Source organism: Rousettus aegyptiacus, unplaced genomic scaffold, assembly GCF_014176215.1.
Source record: "Rousettus aegyptiacus isolate mRouAeg1 unplaced genomic scaffold, mRouAeg1.p scaffold_m13_p_14, whole genome shotgun sequence".
Lineage (NCBI taxonomy): Eukaryota > Metazoa > Chordata > Mammalia > Chiroptera > Pteropodidae > Rousettus > Rousettus aegyptiacus.
The window spans coordinates 50,066,796-50,086,834 of NW_023416289.1; the positions used below are offsets into that span (position 1 = coordinate 50,066,796).

Here is a 20,039-nt window from a genome sequence, read left to right on the forward strand (position 1 = left end):
GTGGGGAGGTGGGTATGGCAAGAACACAGGTACAGATGGACCCATCTCCCTGTGCAAGCGTCAATGAGACTTCTAAGACGTGGAGGTGGAAAGCTAGAGACCAATTCACCATCTCCTTGGGTCTCCTTGAAAGACTGCGTGAGAACACACACACACACACACACACACACTCACATGCACGCACGCACACACACACGCATACGTTTCAACGGCACCTGAAACTAGTAATAGCACTTAATGGCCTGCCGGACTCTAGAAGGAATTTCCACCAAGCTAGAGCTCAATGCATCTGATGAGGAAAGGAGAACAATTCGGGGAGAAAAAGCAGCAGGAAACTTCCACCCCGCCCCAACCCATCCCCCTGATACCCGCACATTCTCGCTGTGGAAAATAAGACCAGACTCAGAGATTAGAAAGACAGACTTTGTGGTTTATGAAAACTGCACTGACAGCTGTAAGAGGGAACCCCAACACCCACCATGGGCTCCGGGTGACGATGACGTCAGTGTAGACACACCGATGGTAACAGAGAAGCCCTCTGGTGCAGGCTGGGGGCACAGAGCAGCTCTCTCTACTTCCCGCTCAATTTGGCTGTGAACATAAAGCTGCTCTAAAAAGACCATCAAAAGCAAAAACTGCACAGCAGGAAGAAAGGAGGAGAGAGCTCGCCAGTCACAGGTTGGGGACCCCACACCCCAGCTTCTAAGCACATCAGATCTGCAGACTCTTGTATAAAACTGCTACCCAAGGCCCTCTGAGATCCGCTGTGTGAGGAGCCTCGTAATACAAGGGGTTCACCAGGGTGAACCTTGTAATCGTAGTGTGCGAACTTCAAAAGGGCTGTTTAAAAAGGGTGCTGACAACACACTCTTGAAAGGCTCACCGGGCCCCATAAAACCTCAAGAATCGTCCGTTTCATTAAGGCTTCAGCTTTTTCCCTCTCCCGCCTCAACGATCTTTTACGCGGATGTGCAGGTTCTCACCGCAGGGCACAGACAGAGGACGCCCACCAACGACAGCCCTCCCCAACCCGCCCACCAGCACGGCAGTTTGACCGCCGCCAGTGCTATGTCACCGTCACCTCCCGTATCCCTACTGCTACTCCATGCGTAGCCCCTGTGGAATATAATGAGGCAGCGTGGCCGGCATTTATAGAGGCCAAGTCTGGAAGGGCAGTGGGAACTGTCTCTTCCTCTACAGATAGATGAGTATATGACCTTGTACAAATCACTGTCCCACCCAGAGCCCACAGTGGGTGTTGGGGTTCCCTCTTACCGCTGTCGGACTTCAAAGGATATGTATTCAGAATATATCAAGAACTTTCGAGACCCAACAAGAAGGGGAAAAGAATGGGTAAAAGATCTAAACAGGCACTTCACCAAAGAATACAGACGGATGTAGGTATCACCGCTAAGGCTGCTTGAACGAAGAACCACTAGCTGGGTAGCTTGAAAACGCAGGAACGTACCGTTTCAGGCCTGGGACGAGAAGTCTGAGACTGGGGAGTTGGCAGAGCTGGTCCTTCCTGGGGCCATGAGGGAGCATCTGCTCCCTGCCTCCCTCCTGGCTTCCCGAGTTCTGCTGGCCATCTCTGGTGCTCCTTGGCTTGTCCATCTCTGCCTTCATCTTCCATGGCATGCTCCCTGTGTGCACACACAGCCGTGTCCAAATTTGTAACAATTAATATCATTCGTATTGGCACTCACAGACACAGGACATTCACCAGCATTCCCCACCCTAACGATCTCGATCACATCTTAACGTGACCACCCACAAAGACCCATTTCCATCTAAGGTCTAAGTCTGTGAGTGAGAAATTTCAGAGGGGACACAATTTGACCCATACAGCCCACATCATTAGTCATTCCATAAATTTCTCCGAGTTGGAAATTAAGTTGCTAACTTTTCCTCTTTCTCTGGATGATGCTCCACTCTTAGACGGGACTTGCGGGGGAAGGGAGAATGAAGGAAGAAGAAGAAAGAGGGACGAATATGTGCTTTCCCACCAATCCCTGTGCTCCTCGCCGGGGGCCGAATGAAAGGGTATTAGCTCCTCCTGCTCGCCTCTCTACCACCTGCTTCAGGCCGTCCATTTGGGAACCCCCCCCATGCCCTTGACATTCTTTTAACTCTGATTTGCAGGGTATAAATGATGGGGATAAGGGACTTGGAGAAATCTCTGTGTGATCTGCCTTGAATCTTGTCATCCCCGCTCCAAAGGACAGTCCAGGGCATCGGACCCATCAGGGCTGCTCCTGGACTCATAAAAAGCTGGTCAAGGTGAGAAGACCCAAGGCTCACAAAAACATAAGATGAGTAAGCCACCCACATTCATAAAGATGCCACTGAATAATTGGTCAATTTATTTCTGAATTACTTAAGGGTCATGAAAGAGAAACATTACTCTTACGTTATAGAAACAGTAGTAAAATACAGTACACAGGAATGTCATTTGAATAAGACAAAAAAAGTACAATAGCAAATGAAAAAATAGCAACTTTAAATACAAGAGTGAATCAACTTAATAAAAAATTTTGTTAATAAGAAAAATATATGTCCCATGTCTTTATTACACACTGTACAAAATAAAATATTGCACCTTGAAGTCATATAAGTATATACAAAGAGTATTTTACAAATGATCTCTCCTTTAATTTAAAATCCTCCAACGATCAAGTGTCAATCGATGATCAGTAACTGGTGTGTCCTCTTCACGTCCCCCCTACTCATTGCCGGCCAGCACCCCCTCCACTTACAGCAGTGCTCACCCCGGCGTCAGCGAGGGCGAAGTCGGACAGGACCGCCGGTGCTCAGAACGTGGTAGAGACGCGGCCGGCTGGTCCGCAGACAAATCTGAAGCCACATGCACTGTCTGCTAATGAGTGACCAGGGATGGGGTCCAGCACGACCTGCTTCAGTTCAGGTACCTCCGTGGCCAGTGGGCCACCGGCGGCCTGGGTGCAGGCAGCTGGGACACCGAATGAAGCAGGAAGATCGCGTCTTCCGGGTTGCGTGACTTCTAAAGCCGTGAGTGGTCAGAGGAGGAGCCCCACAATCAGAGCGGCTGTGGAATTGGCAATTTCGTACCAGCCCCGAACTCCTGCGGCAGCAATATTTACTCCGCACGGACCCTCCGCCCTGACACCATCACTGACACCGGCACTGGCCCCATTGAAACCCAACCCGACCCTCATCTAACCTGGCCCAAACCCAAACTCCCAAAGCCAACCCGAGCCTTAACCCTAACTCGACTTCCGTCCTCACCTTAACCCAACCCTACAACTAAAACCAATGCAAACGTACTCAACCGATCCTGACTCTACCCCTCGCCCTAACTGTAACTTTCAGACTAACCCGAATTTGCTTTTGATTTACTGAAAAATAGGTTCCAATTAAAACAGTTATTTACCATAAACGATTCTTTTCGACAACCATGTTTCGTATTTAGATTACTTTCTTATAACTCTCCCAAAATATAAATCCCTAGGAACACAATTTTATGCATAAATTAGGTCTAATTGGGCATCGATTTTGCTGTTTGTGTGCAAGAAAATAGTGCTTAGAAAAAGTTTCATTCACAGCTCTTAAAAGCAAGCTTCGAATATGCTTCAGAATCAGTAGAAAAGGTTAACTTTCCATCTCCTTCGATTCCCAAGATGCCTGACTTGGTCACAGACAGACTTTGTAGTTGTGAAAATGGTAGCGACATTTACGCGGCATTTTCACCCTTGGGTGCTCTGAGGGCAAGGACAGGATGCCACCCTCCCTTGACCCTTGGGCCAGTCAGTGTTACAAGCCTGTCTACAATGACCAAATCTCTTTCACTGACCGAACTTAAGGACCCATGACAATGCATTAGTGCCAACCTATTAGTAACTGCCGGCCAGAGCTTCCAAAATGTAAAATGCCTTATAAACCTGTGGAGACCCTAAAGCTTGAGGGAAGAGGAAGTTAGTTGCTGGGATTCCCAGGTCTTCAAGGAGTCCTCCTCTACATCATCCTAGCCGTCACAGCAAGCTGCAGCACGTGACAACGCACTGGCCATGATGGCAATCTCCTGATGATAAGGACGCGTCGCGGTCCCAAGCGCCACGGCGGACCCGCTTGTGGTGCTCTTGTCAGTCCTGGGGTCCACCACTTCGAAGAGCTGGAATTAAAAACCGGCCACGGGAAAAACGACAGTACACAATTTCAACAGCGGTGCTTCCGCACCGACCTCTGCTCGACTGAGGAATCTAGAGTTCCCGAAGGAAGACACGTTTCTGAACCAGCCACGTCGGGGAAGGAGCGTGTACACGAGTGCGTCTTCACAGCAGCATTATGACCCCCTCCAAAGGTTTACCCTTCGTGACACGACTGGCAGCATCTTTGTTTGTAGAGGGCTAGGGAACACAGATGAAGATGCTTTACGGACGTGCAGTAGTGAGTGGTGTCCGTGCATTCTCCTGCAAAAAAAAACAAGCGGAGAAAGCCCATGTCCATTTAACATGCAGCTCATCTATGACCCAGATTCAAAGTCATTCGATTTCACGAAAACTATCAAATGAGACCACAGAATGAAGGGAAGAAACCGAGCTTGGGTTGGGGCCGGTACTCCGCACTACTCAGAAGCACACTGGACTCGGTTTTCGCCTAGGCCAGGTGGCCTCTCACTGCCCTCCGGGGACCTCACAGCCCTTCTGGCTCACGCTGCTCCTCTCAGTGCTCAGAGCACGGACCCCCTGCAGAACCGATAGAAGCTACGGACCTGCTCCCTGGAAAAACACGTGTATGATTAAACTTTACGTATCACTTCCAGATATTTGCTGCCTGCACCATCCCACCCACGAGCACCTGTCCAGAGGAGGTGAGCACCAGGCAGAAGGGGAGTCTGCAGAGAGGCGTCCAGTGCTTGCTGGAGGACGGTCCCTAAGGCCCCTGACACCTGACTGATTCAACGTGTTTCTCTCCAGAGACCGAGTTGTGCCCACATCAAAGCGGCTCGTTTTGTAGTGTCCCAAGACACCACCTCCGTCCTGACTGGCCCCTCGGACCCGAGGCCGACGAGGCGGGCACCAGGGGGATCTGATACCTGGGACAGTCGTGATACCTGAGAGGGGTACGTACGGTCACAGGAAGGCCCCACGCAGTGCTGCCAGGAAGACGGCTTCGCGTCCAGCACACAGTGCCTCTCGGCCACCGGCTGGCAGCTGCTCGCGTGGACGCAGTCGACCTTCCGGGACTGGAAGCCCCTGCCACAGGCTGCCGTGCAGGGCCTCCACGGGCCCGTGCGCCAGCACGCGTCACAGGCCCCTGACGAGCAGTTCCTCCTTAGGGCGGGTCTGAATTGAACAAAACAAGAAATGCGGGAAGAGGGTGTCACTTCTGGCTGGGATCAAGCCTTTTACGGTATGCCCTACGCTTTTGATACAGTAAAGGTTCGATGGTCAGAACCCTGTTCACCGGGAAATGGGTTTGCATTGTTCATGGTTGACGACGCAAAGTGACAGCACAGCCGTGAGCACAACAGAGGCGGCAAACCGCGAGGTTCCACTGACTTCCGACGCCAAGGCAAGGCACACGCCTCAGACGACAAGCTGTCCTTATGACCCGGAGTACATCCATTCAGGCCAGGGAGAGAAAAGCATCTCCCAATAAACCACTTCAGATTTGCCAACAGACTCGTAGACTTGATCACACAAATGGCTGAAATATGCTCATGTATGACCATGCACTTGAACGTGGGCCATCTTGTCTGCCAAGAGTAACGCCCTTACATTTATACTCAGGCCACAGCATGGCTCATGGTCGGACCTGACAAAGCCCCTTCTTGAGAAGAAGAATCTCTGCCTGGCTCCTCGTCCTTTAAAACAGAACAGAAAGTGAACGCCCTCTGATTTTTGAAGGGACATTTAGGCTGGAGGGTAGAGTCATCTTAGAGGGGCCGCTTTGGGGTATGTGCCCTTGTTCCCTAGGGAACAACAGAGCTCCTGGATAATATATCTGCACCCTGGAAGAATGTCTCCCCACCCCCAAAGACGACTGGGAGAGCATCGTAACTTGACCTCATTTAAAACCTGTCCTTCTCCCAGGATTTTTGAAGAGGCTGGAACAAGACACTCGACACCGAAGGCTGGGGTAGCGGTGGCCATATTCTGTCACATGGGCCAGAGAGGTGGGAAAGAAAATAATACTCAGAAAGAACAAAGAATGAAGCAGGAACACACAGAACAGCAAAAACGAGTGAAGAAAAGAAAACAGTGCCTTCTCATTTCTTAGTTACGGTCCTTCTGGAAGTCATTCTCACTTTGGATTCTTGAGACATGTTTGTACGCCCATGAAAGGCTCCTTACCGGGGCAGGTATTCCATAAGGAGTGATGAGACTACACTGGAAATGTAGTAAGACGGAGAAAATGATGATCATCTGGACTTAGTACTAACGGATATTGTGCAGTCGGAAGCAATACCTGGAATAGCCAGTAGGGGGAGTCTCCATCAAAGGGTTCACTTAATACTGTCACCACGAGCTGTTTTTGGATTGATAAATCAGGGGTAGGAGAGGTTTCGTTTTCCCCAGTGCGTATGAATTTTAGGGGCCAAAACTTGAACTGCTTTGGACAACAAGGCAGAGATTATGCGCTCGTCAGCTGTTCCCCTACACAAAAGGCCAGCTTTTCTACTGGAAAAGGTTAAACGATAATTCAAAGAATACTCAAAACGCTTTTTTAAAAGGATACCAAACTGTTGTGCGCAAGTGTTGGGTGGTCCTGCCTTAATAAGAAATCTCCCAACCTCTCTGCATAAGTCATTCTTTCGCTGCCTCTAGTCTCAAGGACCTTCACTAACATGGCCAACTCTGCTCTGATCGAAGGAAGGGCCAGTGGGAAGTCGGAAGGAACCCCTGAGCTTCCTAAACACAAGACGAGAGGGGCACAGGGGGCTCAGAGCAACCAGGAGCTGAAGCCCAAGGGGTTGGTCCCTGACGACCCAGAGAAAGGATGCATGCAGGTCGGTCCAGCACAGGGTATCGTTTTTTCCCAGACTGGGGACAGGCATGCCTGAGTGAGGGGGACAGTCCTGGCATGGGACTGTCTAAAACATGAAAGCGTAAACGGCAGCCAAAGTCACAGAGTAACCACGTTCCTACGAATCTTTCTCCATTTCTCATCCCTGGCCTGGCTGGCCCCACCCCCCTCCAAGAACCCCTCTCAGCATGAGGTCCATCCATCAGATGGGATGACTAATCTGGTCCAGGCCCAGCTTTAAAAAGGTGCAGCTTGCAAGACTCCACTTCCAAAGAGTCTCACTCACTAAGTCTGAGCTGAGGCCCAGGAATCTTTCAAGAACTGTCCCAGGTATTGCTGGTTCTCGGCTAAGGTAGGGGATCACTGCCTTGAAGAACAAGCTCCGGGTCCTCAGGCATTTCCTCAGGTCCCCATGTCATCTCCATGCCCCCTGAAAATTCTTTAGCTCCACCCTGAAAATTCTCTCTCCCTCGGAAACTCTTTTCAACAGAGGCTGTAGCTCTCCGACCCTCCCCAGGGCCCACAGGGGCGGTGAGCAGACAGCCTGCTCACCACCGATCCTCTCGCTGAGGCCACCGGCAATGTTGCTCCCTATAAAACACCGTCCGACGTTTACCAAGGCCCTGCTGTGGCCACTGGGGGTGTCCAGTCGGCCCCTGCTCCCTCTCCATGCAGTGTCAAGGGAGACCTGACACCCCACCTACCTCCAGCAAGCCCACAGTCAGCAGCAGGGGTGTGTGGGGAAAATGGGGCCAGAAACCCACAAAAGACACCCACGGGAGCTCGCTCAACTAACTTAGTTCTTCGTGCACACACCACTGGATATTTGAGGAAAGATAGCAGCATGAAAGAAAACGCCAGGAAATCAAAGTAGAACAGCCAGCCCTAGAGGAAGCAGAAATGGGAGGGAAAGTGAAAGGAGACTTGACTGCTCCCCCCAACCCCCACCCCATCCACCCCAACCTCCCCCCACCCCCGTTCTAGGAATTTTTCTTCTCTTATTTCTTTTTAAAATGCCCATCGTTTTCTCCAGCAAGAGGAGTGAGAATGAATGACATACTGATCCTCTTCCACGCCCCCGGCTGTTGAAGCTAACGGAGCAGGACCCCTGACCCATGACGTCCTGAGGACCATACATCATACCCGCTTTGCGGGTTAGGAGGACTAGTAGTCCAAGGTCACACGAGAGAATGGAGGACGCCAAAGTGCCTCTCAGTGTGCCCTGTGGGTTCTGTCCTCACTTTCTGCCAGCCGGGGCACTCTCTGGGGACGGTGGAGTCACCGGGTGGAAGGAGGCCGGGTCTCTGGGCTGACCTCGTGGAGCGAAGCACTTCTGTCCCTACCCCACTGACTGGCTCGGACAATTATACAAGAGAAAAGCAAACTCCCGTCTGTCTGAGCCCCTGAAGAAGATAAAAGTTTGTTTTATTCTCTGCTAAGCCACCGTGCCAATATCCTAATTGAACTAGTTTCTAGACAGGAGCATAAAACGGCTCGCTGAGAAAAATCGGAAGATTGACTCTGTAAACCTAAATGAACTAAAATGAGGCTTAACCAACTCTGAATCCCAAGGGAACAATATCTGCCCGTTCTCAATGCTTCTTTTGCTTCTCCTTGGGGTGGGGGGGCGACCCTCTCTGTATATGATGGATCTCCAAATGATGTGTGATTATCAATAGGTCGCATTAATTCATATGTCGGTCCAACGCACGCTACTGAGGGAGGCACTACGGCACTCCTAGAAATCGTAGGAGCTGTTGGTTTTGAGAGGTGGGAGAGAGGAGAAGCCACGTCATGCCCAGGGCGGAGCTGGTACCTCCTTCCGTCGTCGCAGCCAGAGTCGGCACCGTCGTGGCGGCGGCAAACCGCACGATGCGTCCGGTTCATCACGGCGCGGCCCAGGCAGCGTCCAGGACACTGGAACGGAAGCACAGGGCACAGTGAGGGACTCGCGTGTCCCAGCGCGCGGCCTACGGGCCGGGCGGGGAGGCCCCGTCAGCGTGGCACCGCCACCTGACTTCCAGCCTCCACGGAAATAAATTCCGCAGCTTCGGCTGCCTGCCGGTGGCCCTAGGGGACGAGCAGAGGCTCCCTCACGTTGATGTAAAATTTCTTCCCGAAGATCTTTACTACGATGTTATCTGAGGTGGCACTGGGGACGTCGGTTCTGAGACGTTCGTGGACACATCGCTAGTGTGTTTTGTTCCTTTCCTCGAAGGCTGTCCTCATTCCGCCGCCCCCAGGCAGTCTACCTGGAGCTCAGTGCTACTGCAAACGACCCACCCTTTGTATTAAAAGACAGAGACACCACGACTTCCAAATGTAATCCCCGAGGTCAGACACACACGTTCATGTTAGAGACCAATCCGATTTTTCTCCCCCCAAATTAAAAAAAATAAAGAAAAAGTATTAGAAACCAGGGGGATGGATGACAGCACCATCAAGACACGAGATCCGTGAGCTTTACCTGGCCCCCTGGCTCCACGACCCACTGGACACACGGGTGGCCGGGACAGGGCCTTCGTCCCCGAGGCCTGTCTCTGGGACACGCTCTGGGAGGCATCGCCTGCACGGTGCCGCTGGCTTTGGTGCGCTTGCACGTCACCTGCCGACTCTGGGACCCTTCGCCGCAGGACACAGAGCACTCTGACCACGGACTCGTGACCCACCTACGGACAAAAAACTACAGGCGCTTAGTAAGGACCGGGTGTCAGGCCAGTGCGGGGTTACAGGGAGGGCCCACAAAAGAAACGCCGATCCCCGTGCTGTTCGGAGGGCCGTCACGGGCCCCTCTGAGGAGGGCTGGCAGCGCGGATGACACGCAGCCTTGTCCTCAGACTTCCGTTCACTCTGGGGAGCAGCAGAGTCGCCACACGGAGGCAACGAACACCGGGGTCAGCGGAGAGCCCTCTGCAAGGGCTGTCACCCGTGCGGCCCCCACAGGGCATAGAGCAAGGGCAGAGTGAGGTGGAAATTTCGAAAAGGTGGATTTCGACTCATGGAAACCAAAGAGGAGAAAACATTGTGAAAACATCTATGTGCTATTTGTTGCAGGTTTTCATGTTCTTCTCATTCTTATAGAGAAGAAGCCAGTGTCCATGGGGTTAAGTAATTTGGCCGTGGTCACAGAACTAGCAATGTAGGCCGCAAAACACTGCGGTGATTTTGTCACGTACAGAAATCCCAGACATTTTCACCCACCATCGCAGTTGTGGCAGGCATCTCCAAACACGATTTCTATCCATCACCATTTCAAGATTGGTGTCCCGCGGGATCTCCATATTCAGTGTGCTAACAGAGAAGCATGATACCGTGCATTTTTTAATGTTTCAGTGCCTGGATTTGATGATATACTTGGTTTTCTTTGTCATCAAGTACATTTTGTTTTACAGAATTAAAACCCTTCTTCCGAGAAGGGGTCTGCAGGCTTCTCCAGACGACCGGGGGGGTCTGTGATTCAGAAATGTGAAGACACCCCCCACCCCGCCCCCCGCTCACCACGCAGAGGGACCTGGGGCCGCATGAGCTCGACCATCCCTGCTGGGATGAAAGACATAACTCTGATAATTCTAGGAGTGTGCTAAGCCTTGAGACCATTTAATAAACAAAGCTGCTGATAAATGTCCCAACGGGGATTCTTTCCACTTTGTGAAAACCAAGAATGGACATAAAGCGGCTTCCCTGGATCAAGTCCCCCCTCCATTGCAGCGCCAGTCTGCTGCTTCCTGGGGTACACGCGACTCTTGGCATGAGACCGCCCTCTGATGAATACCCTGGGGACTGAGACACGTGTCAGTCAGGGTGCCTGTGACACCCATGGCCCTCTGAGGACATGCTCCAGGGCACCTATTTTGTTTCACAGTGTGACCCTGCCTTCCGCTCTCCTCCAAGGCAGAGGTCCCTGGACCTAGTGTGGCATCTCACAAGGGCAGTGAGCGGAAAAGAGAGGGAACAGTGTTCTGCAGAGCGAACAGAATGTGCTAAGGCTCTGAGTCAGGAGAGTGAATGGCGCTTCTAAGGGGCAAAGACCAGTGTGGATGGAGATCAGAGACCCAGGCTGGGGAGAAGCGCTGACACACGAAGGTGGCCTGAGGCCCAAGCATGGAGGGATCTCTTGTCTTTCAGTCGTGTATTCCACCAGGCAGCAAATACTGACTGAGTACCTAGTATGTGCTAAGCACTATTTTAGTCATGGGGATAACAAAATAAACAATGCTCCCAATGCTAGGGATTCTGGACTTTGTCCTAAGAACAACAAGAAGTCACTGAAGGCTTTTAAATAGAGGCGCATCATCATGAAAATCAGGAGTCCCCTGGAATAGCCCACGGGAGAAGCAATGACTGCTGGAATGGCAGGGTAACCATGGAAACAGACAAAGGCAGGTGGGGGTATTGACCTACACAGAAAGGCTGATAACGGGCTCCACTCCAGGGCTGGATGCTAGGGACCTGTGGTTTTAATTTGGGCCCCTAGTGATCGTGACCCACTGCCTTACTACGCTGGAAACGCTGAAGTCGGCTTTGCTCCGCCTGTAAGGAGCAGGGGGCACTGTGAGTGCTGGAGGCGGAGGCGGGGTCAATGGCCAGCTGGGCCTCTGAACTCTGTTCCCACCTGTCAGACAACAGCGACCTCATTGGGGCTGCGACGCGATCTGCACACAGCGCCTAGTGGAATGCGCATTCCGGGGTACATGCTCGATACACCCCCGACTGCATTAAGTCCAAGTGACAGGGCCTTTCAAAACAACCAGAAACCCAGCATCGATGAGACCGGCCAAGCGAGGCACGTACCTCGGGGGGCAGTCCCGGGTGCCGCAGGGCTGAGACCTGGCCGGCGGCTTCTGGAGGTGACCACAGAGGCCCTCGCTCACTTCCTGCCCATTGGCCATCACACACTGGGGTCTCTGAAGTCGGGCTCCCAAGTGGCCACAGGTGGCAGAACAATGTGTCCAGTTCCCCAGCTTCCAGGAAGGACCTGTGGAGAGGAAATGCAACATCATGACATCCCCCAGGAAGAAATGATCCTGGGCTGGCGAGGACCCTGCCAAGGACCGCCACACACTGCTGCCCAGTGAGCCGCCAGCCCGGTCTTTGCATAGCCATCACGGAGGGCAACGGAGTCTTTTAAATCTCATTTACCCTCAGCTAACTCACTGCAATGACTAGTGGGGACAGCGGCCAGAACGAGGCCCTTGGATCACAGCCCGGGCAGAGGGCTATGGGAAGCCAGCTCGGTTTGCCAGGAAAGTCCCAGAGAGAGGGAGGAGGGATTCTGGGTAGCGTCTGCAGCATCCTCCATGCAGAGCCAAGGGGACGAGAGAGGGAGGCCTCTCCGGGGGGGCTCGGATGGGATCCATTTCTTAAAAGTGGATCGGGCAGAGAAATGAAAGATGATTTAGCGAGGACCACAGCTTCGGCAAGAGGTTAGACATGCACTTTCGTCCCATTCTTACTTTTCCACTACTTCTTCCTCTAAACTGCAGCTTAGCCCTGCAACTGCACAAATCGTTTGCCAAGGAAACGGCCGGAAGGGTAAAAGCGGGCACTCCCTTCAGAGAGCGCGAAGCCGGCCACCTCCAGCGGCCCCAGCATTTGTATCTCAGCCCCCACCCCAAACTGCCTGTCCTTCCCCTTTGACACTTGGTAAAAAGATGAGGCAGAATGTGACGACGACAGCTTCGTGTACGATCACAGAAGGTGCCAGATTTCCTTGTAGAAACCACGAGTAATTGATAGCTGCCAGCTGTGTCTACACTCTCCCTTGCATAGCAGAGTGATTTCTTTAACTTGTTTTCCAGTTTTTCTTTCTGATTTTTGCATTTTTTTTGTTTGTCTGAAGTTGCACATGACATCATTTGCAAAGCAGAATGGTACATATGTTTAGTGGCCCTTACCCCCAGGATTATAGTTTATTTAAAATCATTTTTATAAATAGCCAAGTGTATTCAGGACCTTGCAGGTGACGGGTACTGAGTTAAGCACTGTCACCCTCATTTTTCATTTAATCCTCATGGTCATCTAGTGAATCGGATTATTTCTATTTACAGAAGTGGAAACCGAAACAAAGCTAAGTGACTTGCCCAAGGTCCTTCATCTGTCAGCTGGACTGGAACCCAAGCGTGGCTGACTCCATAGCTAACTCTTTCCACTATGCCACATTTCACAAAGATACCTCGACAGTTCAAGGCGGGACACACATGCGTTTCTTACCAAAAAAAAAAAAAAGTATTTTTTTAATTGAGGTATAAATATGCATACACAATAAAAATCTCAGATATCGAGAGTGCAGTCTTATGAGTTTTTCGCTACTGCATGTACAAGGTAAATAACATTTCATCCTCCCAACGGACTCCTCCTGCCTGTTTTCAATCAATTCTCCTCCCCTGCCAGGCAACCACTGGCTCATTGCTTTCAGCATATATTATTTCTACCTGTTCCTGGACACAGTACGTATAGCTGACCCCCAGCACAGAGGTTAGGAATGCCCGCCACACCCTGGCACAGCAGAAAATCCACGTATAACTTCTGACTCCCCCCAAACTTAACTACTAAAAGCCGACTGTTGTCCAGAAGCCTTGCCAATAACGTACATCACTGGAGGGATAGCAATTTTGTATGTTATATGTTTTATATACTGTATTCCCACAATAAAGTAGGCAAGAGAAAAGAAAATGTTACTGAGAAAATCATGAAGTTTGTATGCAAATGTTTTCTAATCGTCTCAACTCTCCAAAACTTTTTCCAATATATTTATTAAAAAAAAAAAAAGTCTGTGGATAAGTGAGTCTGCACAGTCCAAACCTACATCATTTGAGGGTCACCTGCTCTCTTTTGCGTTTGGCTTCTTCGCCCAACATCAGGTCTTTGAGATTCACCACACTGTTGTGTGTATCAGCAGTTCATCTCCTCTGCGTGAGAGGCACTTGCTCAATAGTTAAAAGGTTGAAACGGTGTAGCCACTATTGTTCTTGAGTAGTGCATACAATACAGCACAAGGTCCAATGGCGGTGTCTGCGGGTCCTCCTGCAACTTGTTCACTTCTGAGCTACAAAGAGCTGAGATCATCAGTACTGGATTCCTGTGAGTCTAGCACGGCTGACTTTCTTAACGTTACTTCTCTCCCCGGGTCTCCTGAAGAGTTGTGCAAGCTCAAAGTATTTTGACTAGGTTCTCCTGATAAAGCCCTGATATCGACAACAAAGTTAGCATGTAGGGGGGAAAATTGTGGAAAGAGAAAAATGAAAGCATCGATTCCAGAATTTTCGGCAAATCTTCCCTCTATTAATACCAGCAATAGTTCCGAAACTGGGAAACCAATACCCTGTACTATCACAAATAATGATGCACACTTGGGATATGAGTTCTGTGGGGTTCCTAAGGAGAGAGAATTTTCTTTTCCAAAAAATGTTTCAATATGTGGCGGGAGCCATTTTGAGACACGATGGGAGCCATTATGAGGCACTGAAGAAGTCATGTACCTGATAACCATGAAGCAGCTGCTGAGACAGCTTAAACAATGGTTCAAGGAAGCAAGATGTTAACTTAAACATTACTGACCCTGGTGGGGAGACTTGCATCATAAAGAAACCCTTTTAAGGTGATGGAATGTTTTACAGCCTAGAAAAGAAGGGTGTTCAAGAACTTATGCAAATGCAAATGTCAGCATTTCCGATGGTATGTATTTTGCTATTGTATCTAAAAACTTATATAAAGTCTATGCTAAATAAACTCGGGGCTGCAGCATTGACTGCAGAACGGGAGGGGGGTGGGGGGGGTGGGAGGGGTTGGGGAGGGTGGGTTGCAGTATGCCCTCTGGAAAGTTCCTTCCTATCTTTTTTTTTTTTTTCCTTAGGCTTCACCCCCCTCTTTCAGGTACTGATCTACTTTAGCCGGCTGGCTCCGGCAAATATGGAAAGAACAAATTGAACCACGGAAGACTGAAGGGCAAGGGAAAAGCTGGCCGTATGCTTAGAAATAATTTTACCTATTGCAAAGCAAAACATGGAGGGTCTTTTCACTAAATCCTTTTCCTTGCACATAATAAATTCCAAAAAGAATCAAAATCCCAAACCTTGCAGTAGGGCTTCTCCTGTCAGGTCACTGCTGTTGGTTCCAGTGTCGAGTGTCTGGAGCACATGCTTTTTACCGTCCTTGGGAAATACAGTTTTATTGTCTGACCATCTTTGTTCTGAGAAAAAACAAAAAGGATCACTTGTTTACCCATCGGAGTTTATGTAATTCTAGCTTGGTGTTCTTAAAGAGGGCAACGACCAGGAAATATGCCCGTTCCCATCGAACGCACTCCCCCTGGGTGCTCAGGCTCATACACCTGGGAGCTTCGTGTGGCTCAGGTATGCGGGATGCTGCAGGCTTCGGCAGGAGTTATTAACTGTGCTAATATGTGGTGGTGTCTCTGCATGTTGTCAGGGTTTACAGCCCAACTCATTAGATGGAGAAACGTATTCACCAGATTCTAAAAGGGACTGGAGAAGCAACTGGGTCTGACAGAGCTCCTCCTCCCCACGGGAGGATGTGCGAGGCAGGAGAACAGTGATGTTTTATGGGGCGTCCCCTGGAGAGGGATGAGGGCTTTTAGGAAGGTGGTGAAGGCTGAGTGGTGGAGGAAAGCCGGGCGAGGCGAGACTGCCTCGATGCCTCAGGCACATTCCCAAAGTCACGAGCTGCTTGGCCGGAGGAATTTCAAAGAGAAGAGGCGCAGAGCCGACCCATGAGTGCACAGGGGAGAGGCGAGGAAGGAGGCTGGGACTTCTCAGGGAGCTGGGGGAAGGCACGTTAGGTTAGGGTGGGATACGGATCAGGAATTCAACAGAGACAGAGGCACAACAGGAAGGGTCTCGATTCCAGGCAGAAGGGTTTACATCCCCATGTAGGTTCTTAGGCAGAAAGTCACAGCCTTCTAAGAGAAGACCGTTAGGACAGAGCACTGGACGCAGTGCCCGTGGGGAAGAGGACTGTGGCGGCAAAGCTTAAAACCACTGCATGTCTATCTCGCTGAAGTCTCAGCTCCAGAACCAACACCCTGGGTGGCCCTGCCCAGTGCATCTGACGGGACACACCTGGAAAAAGGCCGGGACCGGACACCTACCCAGCAAGCGCAGTACGGACGAAGCCACGGCCTCTCCAAGAGCATTGGTGGCTGTGCAGACGTAAGTCCCTTCGTTTTCAAGAGAAACACTCTGCAACAACAGGGATCCATTGAAAAGCAAGGAAATATTGTCACTCAGAGGTCCTCCTCTCTTCACCCAAGAAACAGTAGGCTGAGGGACACCTTGGGGATAAAAACAAATACGACAAAGGCAGATTCCTTTAAGAGCTGGGCCACAGAACCAGATGACAAACACCACTTAGCAGGCTGACCATAGTCAGCGAATGGATTTAATCCCATGTAATAGGGAAAATGGCTATTTCTACTTGTATAGCTTTCCTATGGCAGGTGGAGCATCCTCGTGAAGCAAAGGGCTTTGGTGTAGCGAGCAACTGATCGGCTTACAGATGTGAGTCAAGGAGCTGGACCCCAAGAGGATGGGGTTTCTCTGTCTGGGGAAGGGGGAGAAATTCAAAGCCGAGGAGGAAAGAGGGGCAGCGAAGTCTGGTGAATGTGGAAGCAGAGACAGCAATTCTCAGTGCTCAGGTGTCATAAAGAAGTCATTGGGAAACAAAAATATCTAATAGGGGTCTTAAAGCTGTTCGCTGTGCACGTGCCATGAAATGTTCTTCCTTCAGGATGAACAGAAACGTTCCTCAATTGGTGAAATAGATTTTGTTCATTAATGCTTTTGTAAAAGAGGATAACTTCACGGAACAAAAACAAATGTTGACTTTCAAGTCTGGGTCAATGTCGGGAGGTGCCGGGACTGTAAGTGACATCTCCAGACACCAAGAGGAATATGAGGAAAGAATTGCTTTCCCCAGACCTTGAGAAGCCTTAGCATTTTGCTGGGCTGTAGAATGAGAAACTCAGACTGTCATTTGGTTAAGAGCTGGGGGCATCCCAGACTTCTGAGGATGTCCTCTACTCCTGCAGGGCTCTGGTTAGAGAGAATGTGGCAGACAAGGCAAGCCTTTCCAACAAAAAAAGAGACGTTACCACTATAAGCATGGCTTTTGTGATGCACCACACAGTCAGCGAAACGCATGCTCTGCGAACAGAATGACACTTCGATTTTCACAGTTACTTCCAGCCTCTTTCTTAAAGCCAAGGAACCCCATCAAGTCAAACGCACCCCTGGACCTAAATACCCAGAGCAGCACTAACCACATGTGCACATGTCTTTAGTTGTTTCTTCTACAAACACACATGCAAGAGAGATTAAACTTTCCTAAGGTCAACCGCCAGTGAACACTGGAGCCAAGATGGACACCCACACAGTATATTCCAGAATGGATATCTCAACCACATATAGGTGGTAGGTCTTACGTGTTTCTCCATAAATTCATCCCTAGGATTTAATAGTTTTTACTGCCATAGTAAGCAGGTTCTTTAAACATGTATTTTATAGTTGTTTACTGCTGACAATTAGAAAAACTATGAACACATATATTTGTCTTGTATACAGTCATCTTACTGAACTTTATTGTTTTCAAGAACTCTCAATTGTTTTTTAAGCTAAACAATTGGTACTGCACATGTTAATTTTAGCTCTTCTTTTGCAACATTTAGACCTATGATTCCTATTAACTATTGCATTGCATTAACTAATATCTCTAGAACAATGCTGAGTAATGATAGTTAGAGCAGCCATATCTGTTGTTTCCAGCTTTAAAGGGAATATTACTAATGTTTTGCCCTTAAGAATGATGTTTATTTTGGTTTCTGATAGTTGTTATCAAATCAAAAAATTTTCCTTCTATTTCTATCTTACAAAGAAATTTCGAAGTCTTCGAGTTAACATTTAATTTGCCTATTTTAAAGTTAAAATGTTTAAGGCTATTAATTTTCTTTTGAGTACAGCTTTGACTGCGCATCTGATACTCTGAAATGCAATACAACTACCGCCATTATTTCATTCATTCAAAATGTGTTAACAAAGTGCCTACTATGTGTGAGACACTATGCTGGTGCTAAAGAAATGATGGTGAACCAAGTTCCTCAAAAAACTTCTTTTTTTTTTTTTTTGGTGGGGACGTGCTTTGAAGGAAAACGGGTGATTGCAATAAAAGGAGTTAAGGGCTCATGATAAAGGTTGACAGTGGCTACCACTGGCCCATGGCAGCTGTAGTGACTGCAGACTGCATAGGCGGAGAAAAGAAGGAACATCTAAGCTAATCTGTTAGGACAAGTAGGAGCAACACATCGAGTGAAGGGTGGGGGTGGGGAGACTGTCTTAAGTGGAGGAAACCGTGTGCATAAATAGTCCTAGGCACACAGGAAAACACACGTGGGAAAACATACATTGTTTTTTATGACTGGAGCTTAAAGTACATGGAGGAGGAATAAGACGAAACTAAAGAGGTAAGCAGGTGCCCCTCCAATGAAAATTTACTATCCACAGGAAGGAGTTTAGTTGAATTTACTCCAAGGGACAGAGAAAATGGCTTAATTATTTTTACGCGGTGGTGGAAATACCACCTTGGTGCCTTAGAAGCATCAGTCTGGATGGGTGTAAAACGGGAAAGAGGCAGCGGAGGCTCAGGGGGACCAGGCAGGTGGTTTCTGAGGCAGCTGAGATGAGAGACAAAAGGAGACGGTGGGTCTAAAGATGAACGTAGTAAATATTAAAGAGGAAAAACCATCAGGACTTAGTGACAGATGTTACATTAGGGGGCGATGGGGAGCTGAGACGCGGAGCTGGGGAAGGTGGTGTGAGCCGTGCTGGGGAAAGCCTGAAGTTCATCTCAGCAGAACTTCACTGCTCATCAGAAATTACAAAGGAGAAAGGGAGGGAGGGCGGAGGAGGGAGAGGGAGACAGAAAAAAGAAAGAGAAAGACTCCCCAGCATGGTTTTTTGAGTCCCTTTTGGTCACCTGCTATTCTGATGCTCTATTACGTAATTGCTTTAAGTCTCTCGGACCTCTGCCTACTTCTTTCTCTCTAACACAGAGAGAAGAATTAGGGATTCCTACGGCAATCCAAGGAGTTAGGAGTGAGGAGAAAAAGGCCGAGGGTGAGGAGAGCAAGAAGCAGAAGAGCTAGGTGATGAGTGCCTTTGCCCCAATTCCCGAAGCTTTGGCCTTGCTTAAAAAAAAAAATGTGCCAGATGCTTGGTGTTAATGGGTGTCTTTCTAGGAGTAGAAACCAGTTGAAGAACTGAGTTTTGCTTCTTGGTTGACAGAGGGAAAAAGAGAGACTGCAACAGGTCAGTCCAAGACGGGGTCAGAGGCAGAGGGCCCAGGCCAGGGCAAGCCCCAGAACTGGCACAAGCCTATTCTGGAAAGTTTTGTAGGTTCAAAACTCTGGAACGGACAGAGGTCAGAGACCATTACATTTAAACCTAAAGTGAGAATGGCAAGGCTATGCTACTGAGTTTGCGCGGACAGCGATATTCTACCCATACAAGGGATGTCAGGAAGCGACATGAAACTTGGCAAGCTTTTAGATGTAAAAGGGGAGGCAAAGGTCTCCATAAAACCAGCCCTGTGACTCAGCACCTAGAATCACTGTCACACATGCGAACTCTCTCTAAGCACCGCAGGGGCCAGAGGAAACTCACACGCGAGCCTTCAAAACACTGCTCTCCACGGCCTTTCAAAACCGCGAATGTGTGCTCTGGGGAAGCAGCTTTAAAATGTCAGGAATAGTTTAAACTTACTTTTCTAACCTCACAGATAGGCTATTTCTCCCAAGACAGCTCTGAAATATTCAGTGTTCCGTTCTTCAGAATGCTGAAATGGTTTTTGGAAGGCCAGCGTTGTGAGGGAAAGTGCGGATCTGGAGGGGCTGTGACACACGTGTTCCAGAGTCTGTACCTCTGGGGTGTCTTTAAAAGAGTCACTATTTAAAAACTAATTTCCTCCATCCTTGAAGGGCCTGTGAAATATCCTACACTCTAAAACCCTTGGCCTACTCAGACCTC

The 20,039-nt window shown here is 49.4% G+C and overlaps 1 protein-coding gene across 8 annotated transcripts in view; it reads right to left on the reverse strand.

Annotated features, from left to right (window-relative positions):
- Window positions 1-2,340: 2,340 nt before the first annotated feature.
- ADAMTSL3 (ADAMTS like 3) overlaps window positions 2,341-20,039 on the reverse strand; it is a 174,298-nt gene continuing 156,599 nt past the window's right edge. For 5 of the 8 annotated variants that reach the window (XM_016135355.2, XM_016135351.2, XM_016135352.2 and 2 more), the window contains 5 exons: window positions 16,112-16,294; window positions 15,077-15,193; window positions 11,797-11,980; window positions 9,473-9,674; window positions 7,991-8,922 (listed from right to left, as the gene is read on the reverse strand). In XM_016135355.2, the coding sequence (XP_015990841.2) occupies window positions 8,431-8,922; window positions 9,473-9,674; window positions 11,797-11,980; window positions 15,077-15,193; window positions 16,112-16,294 (1,178 nt within the window). In that variant the 3' untranslated portion in view covers window positions 7,991-8,430. The other 3 variants (XM_016135354.2, XM_016135356.2, XM_016135358.2) reach the window with 3 other exon arrangements.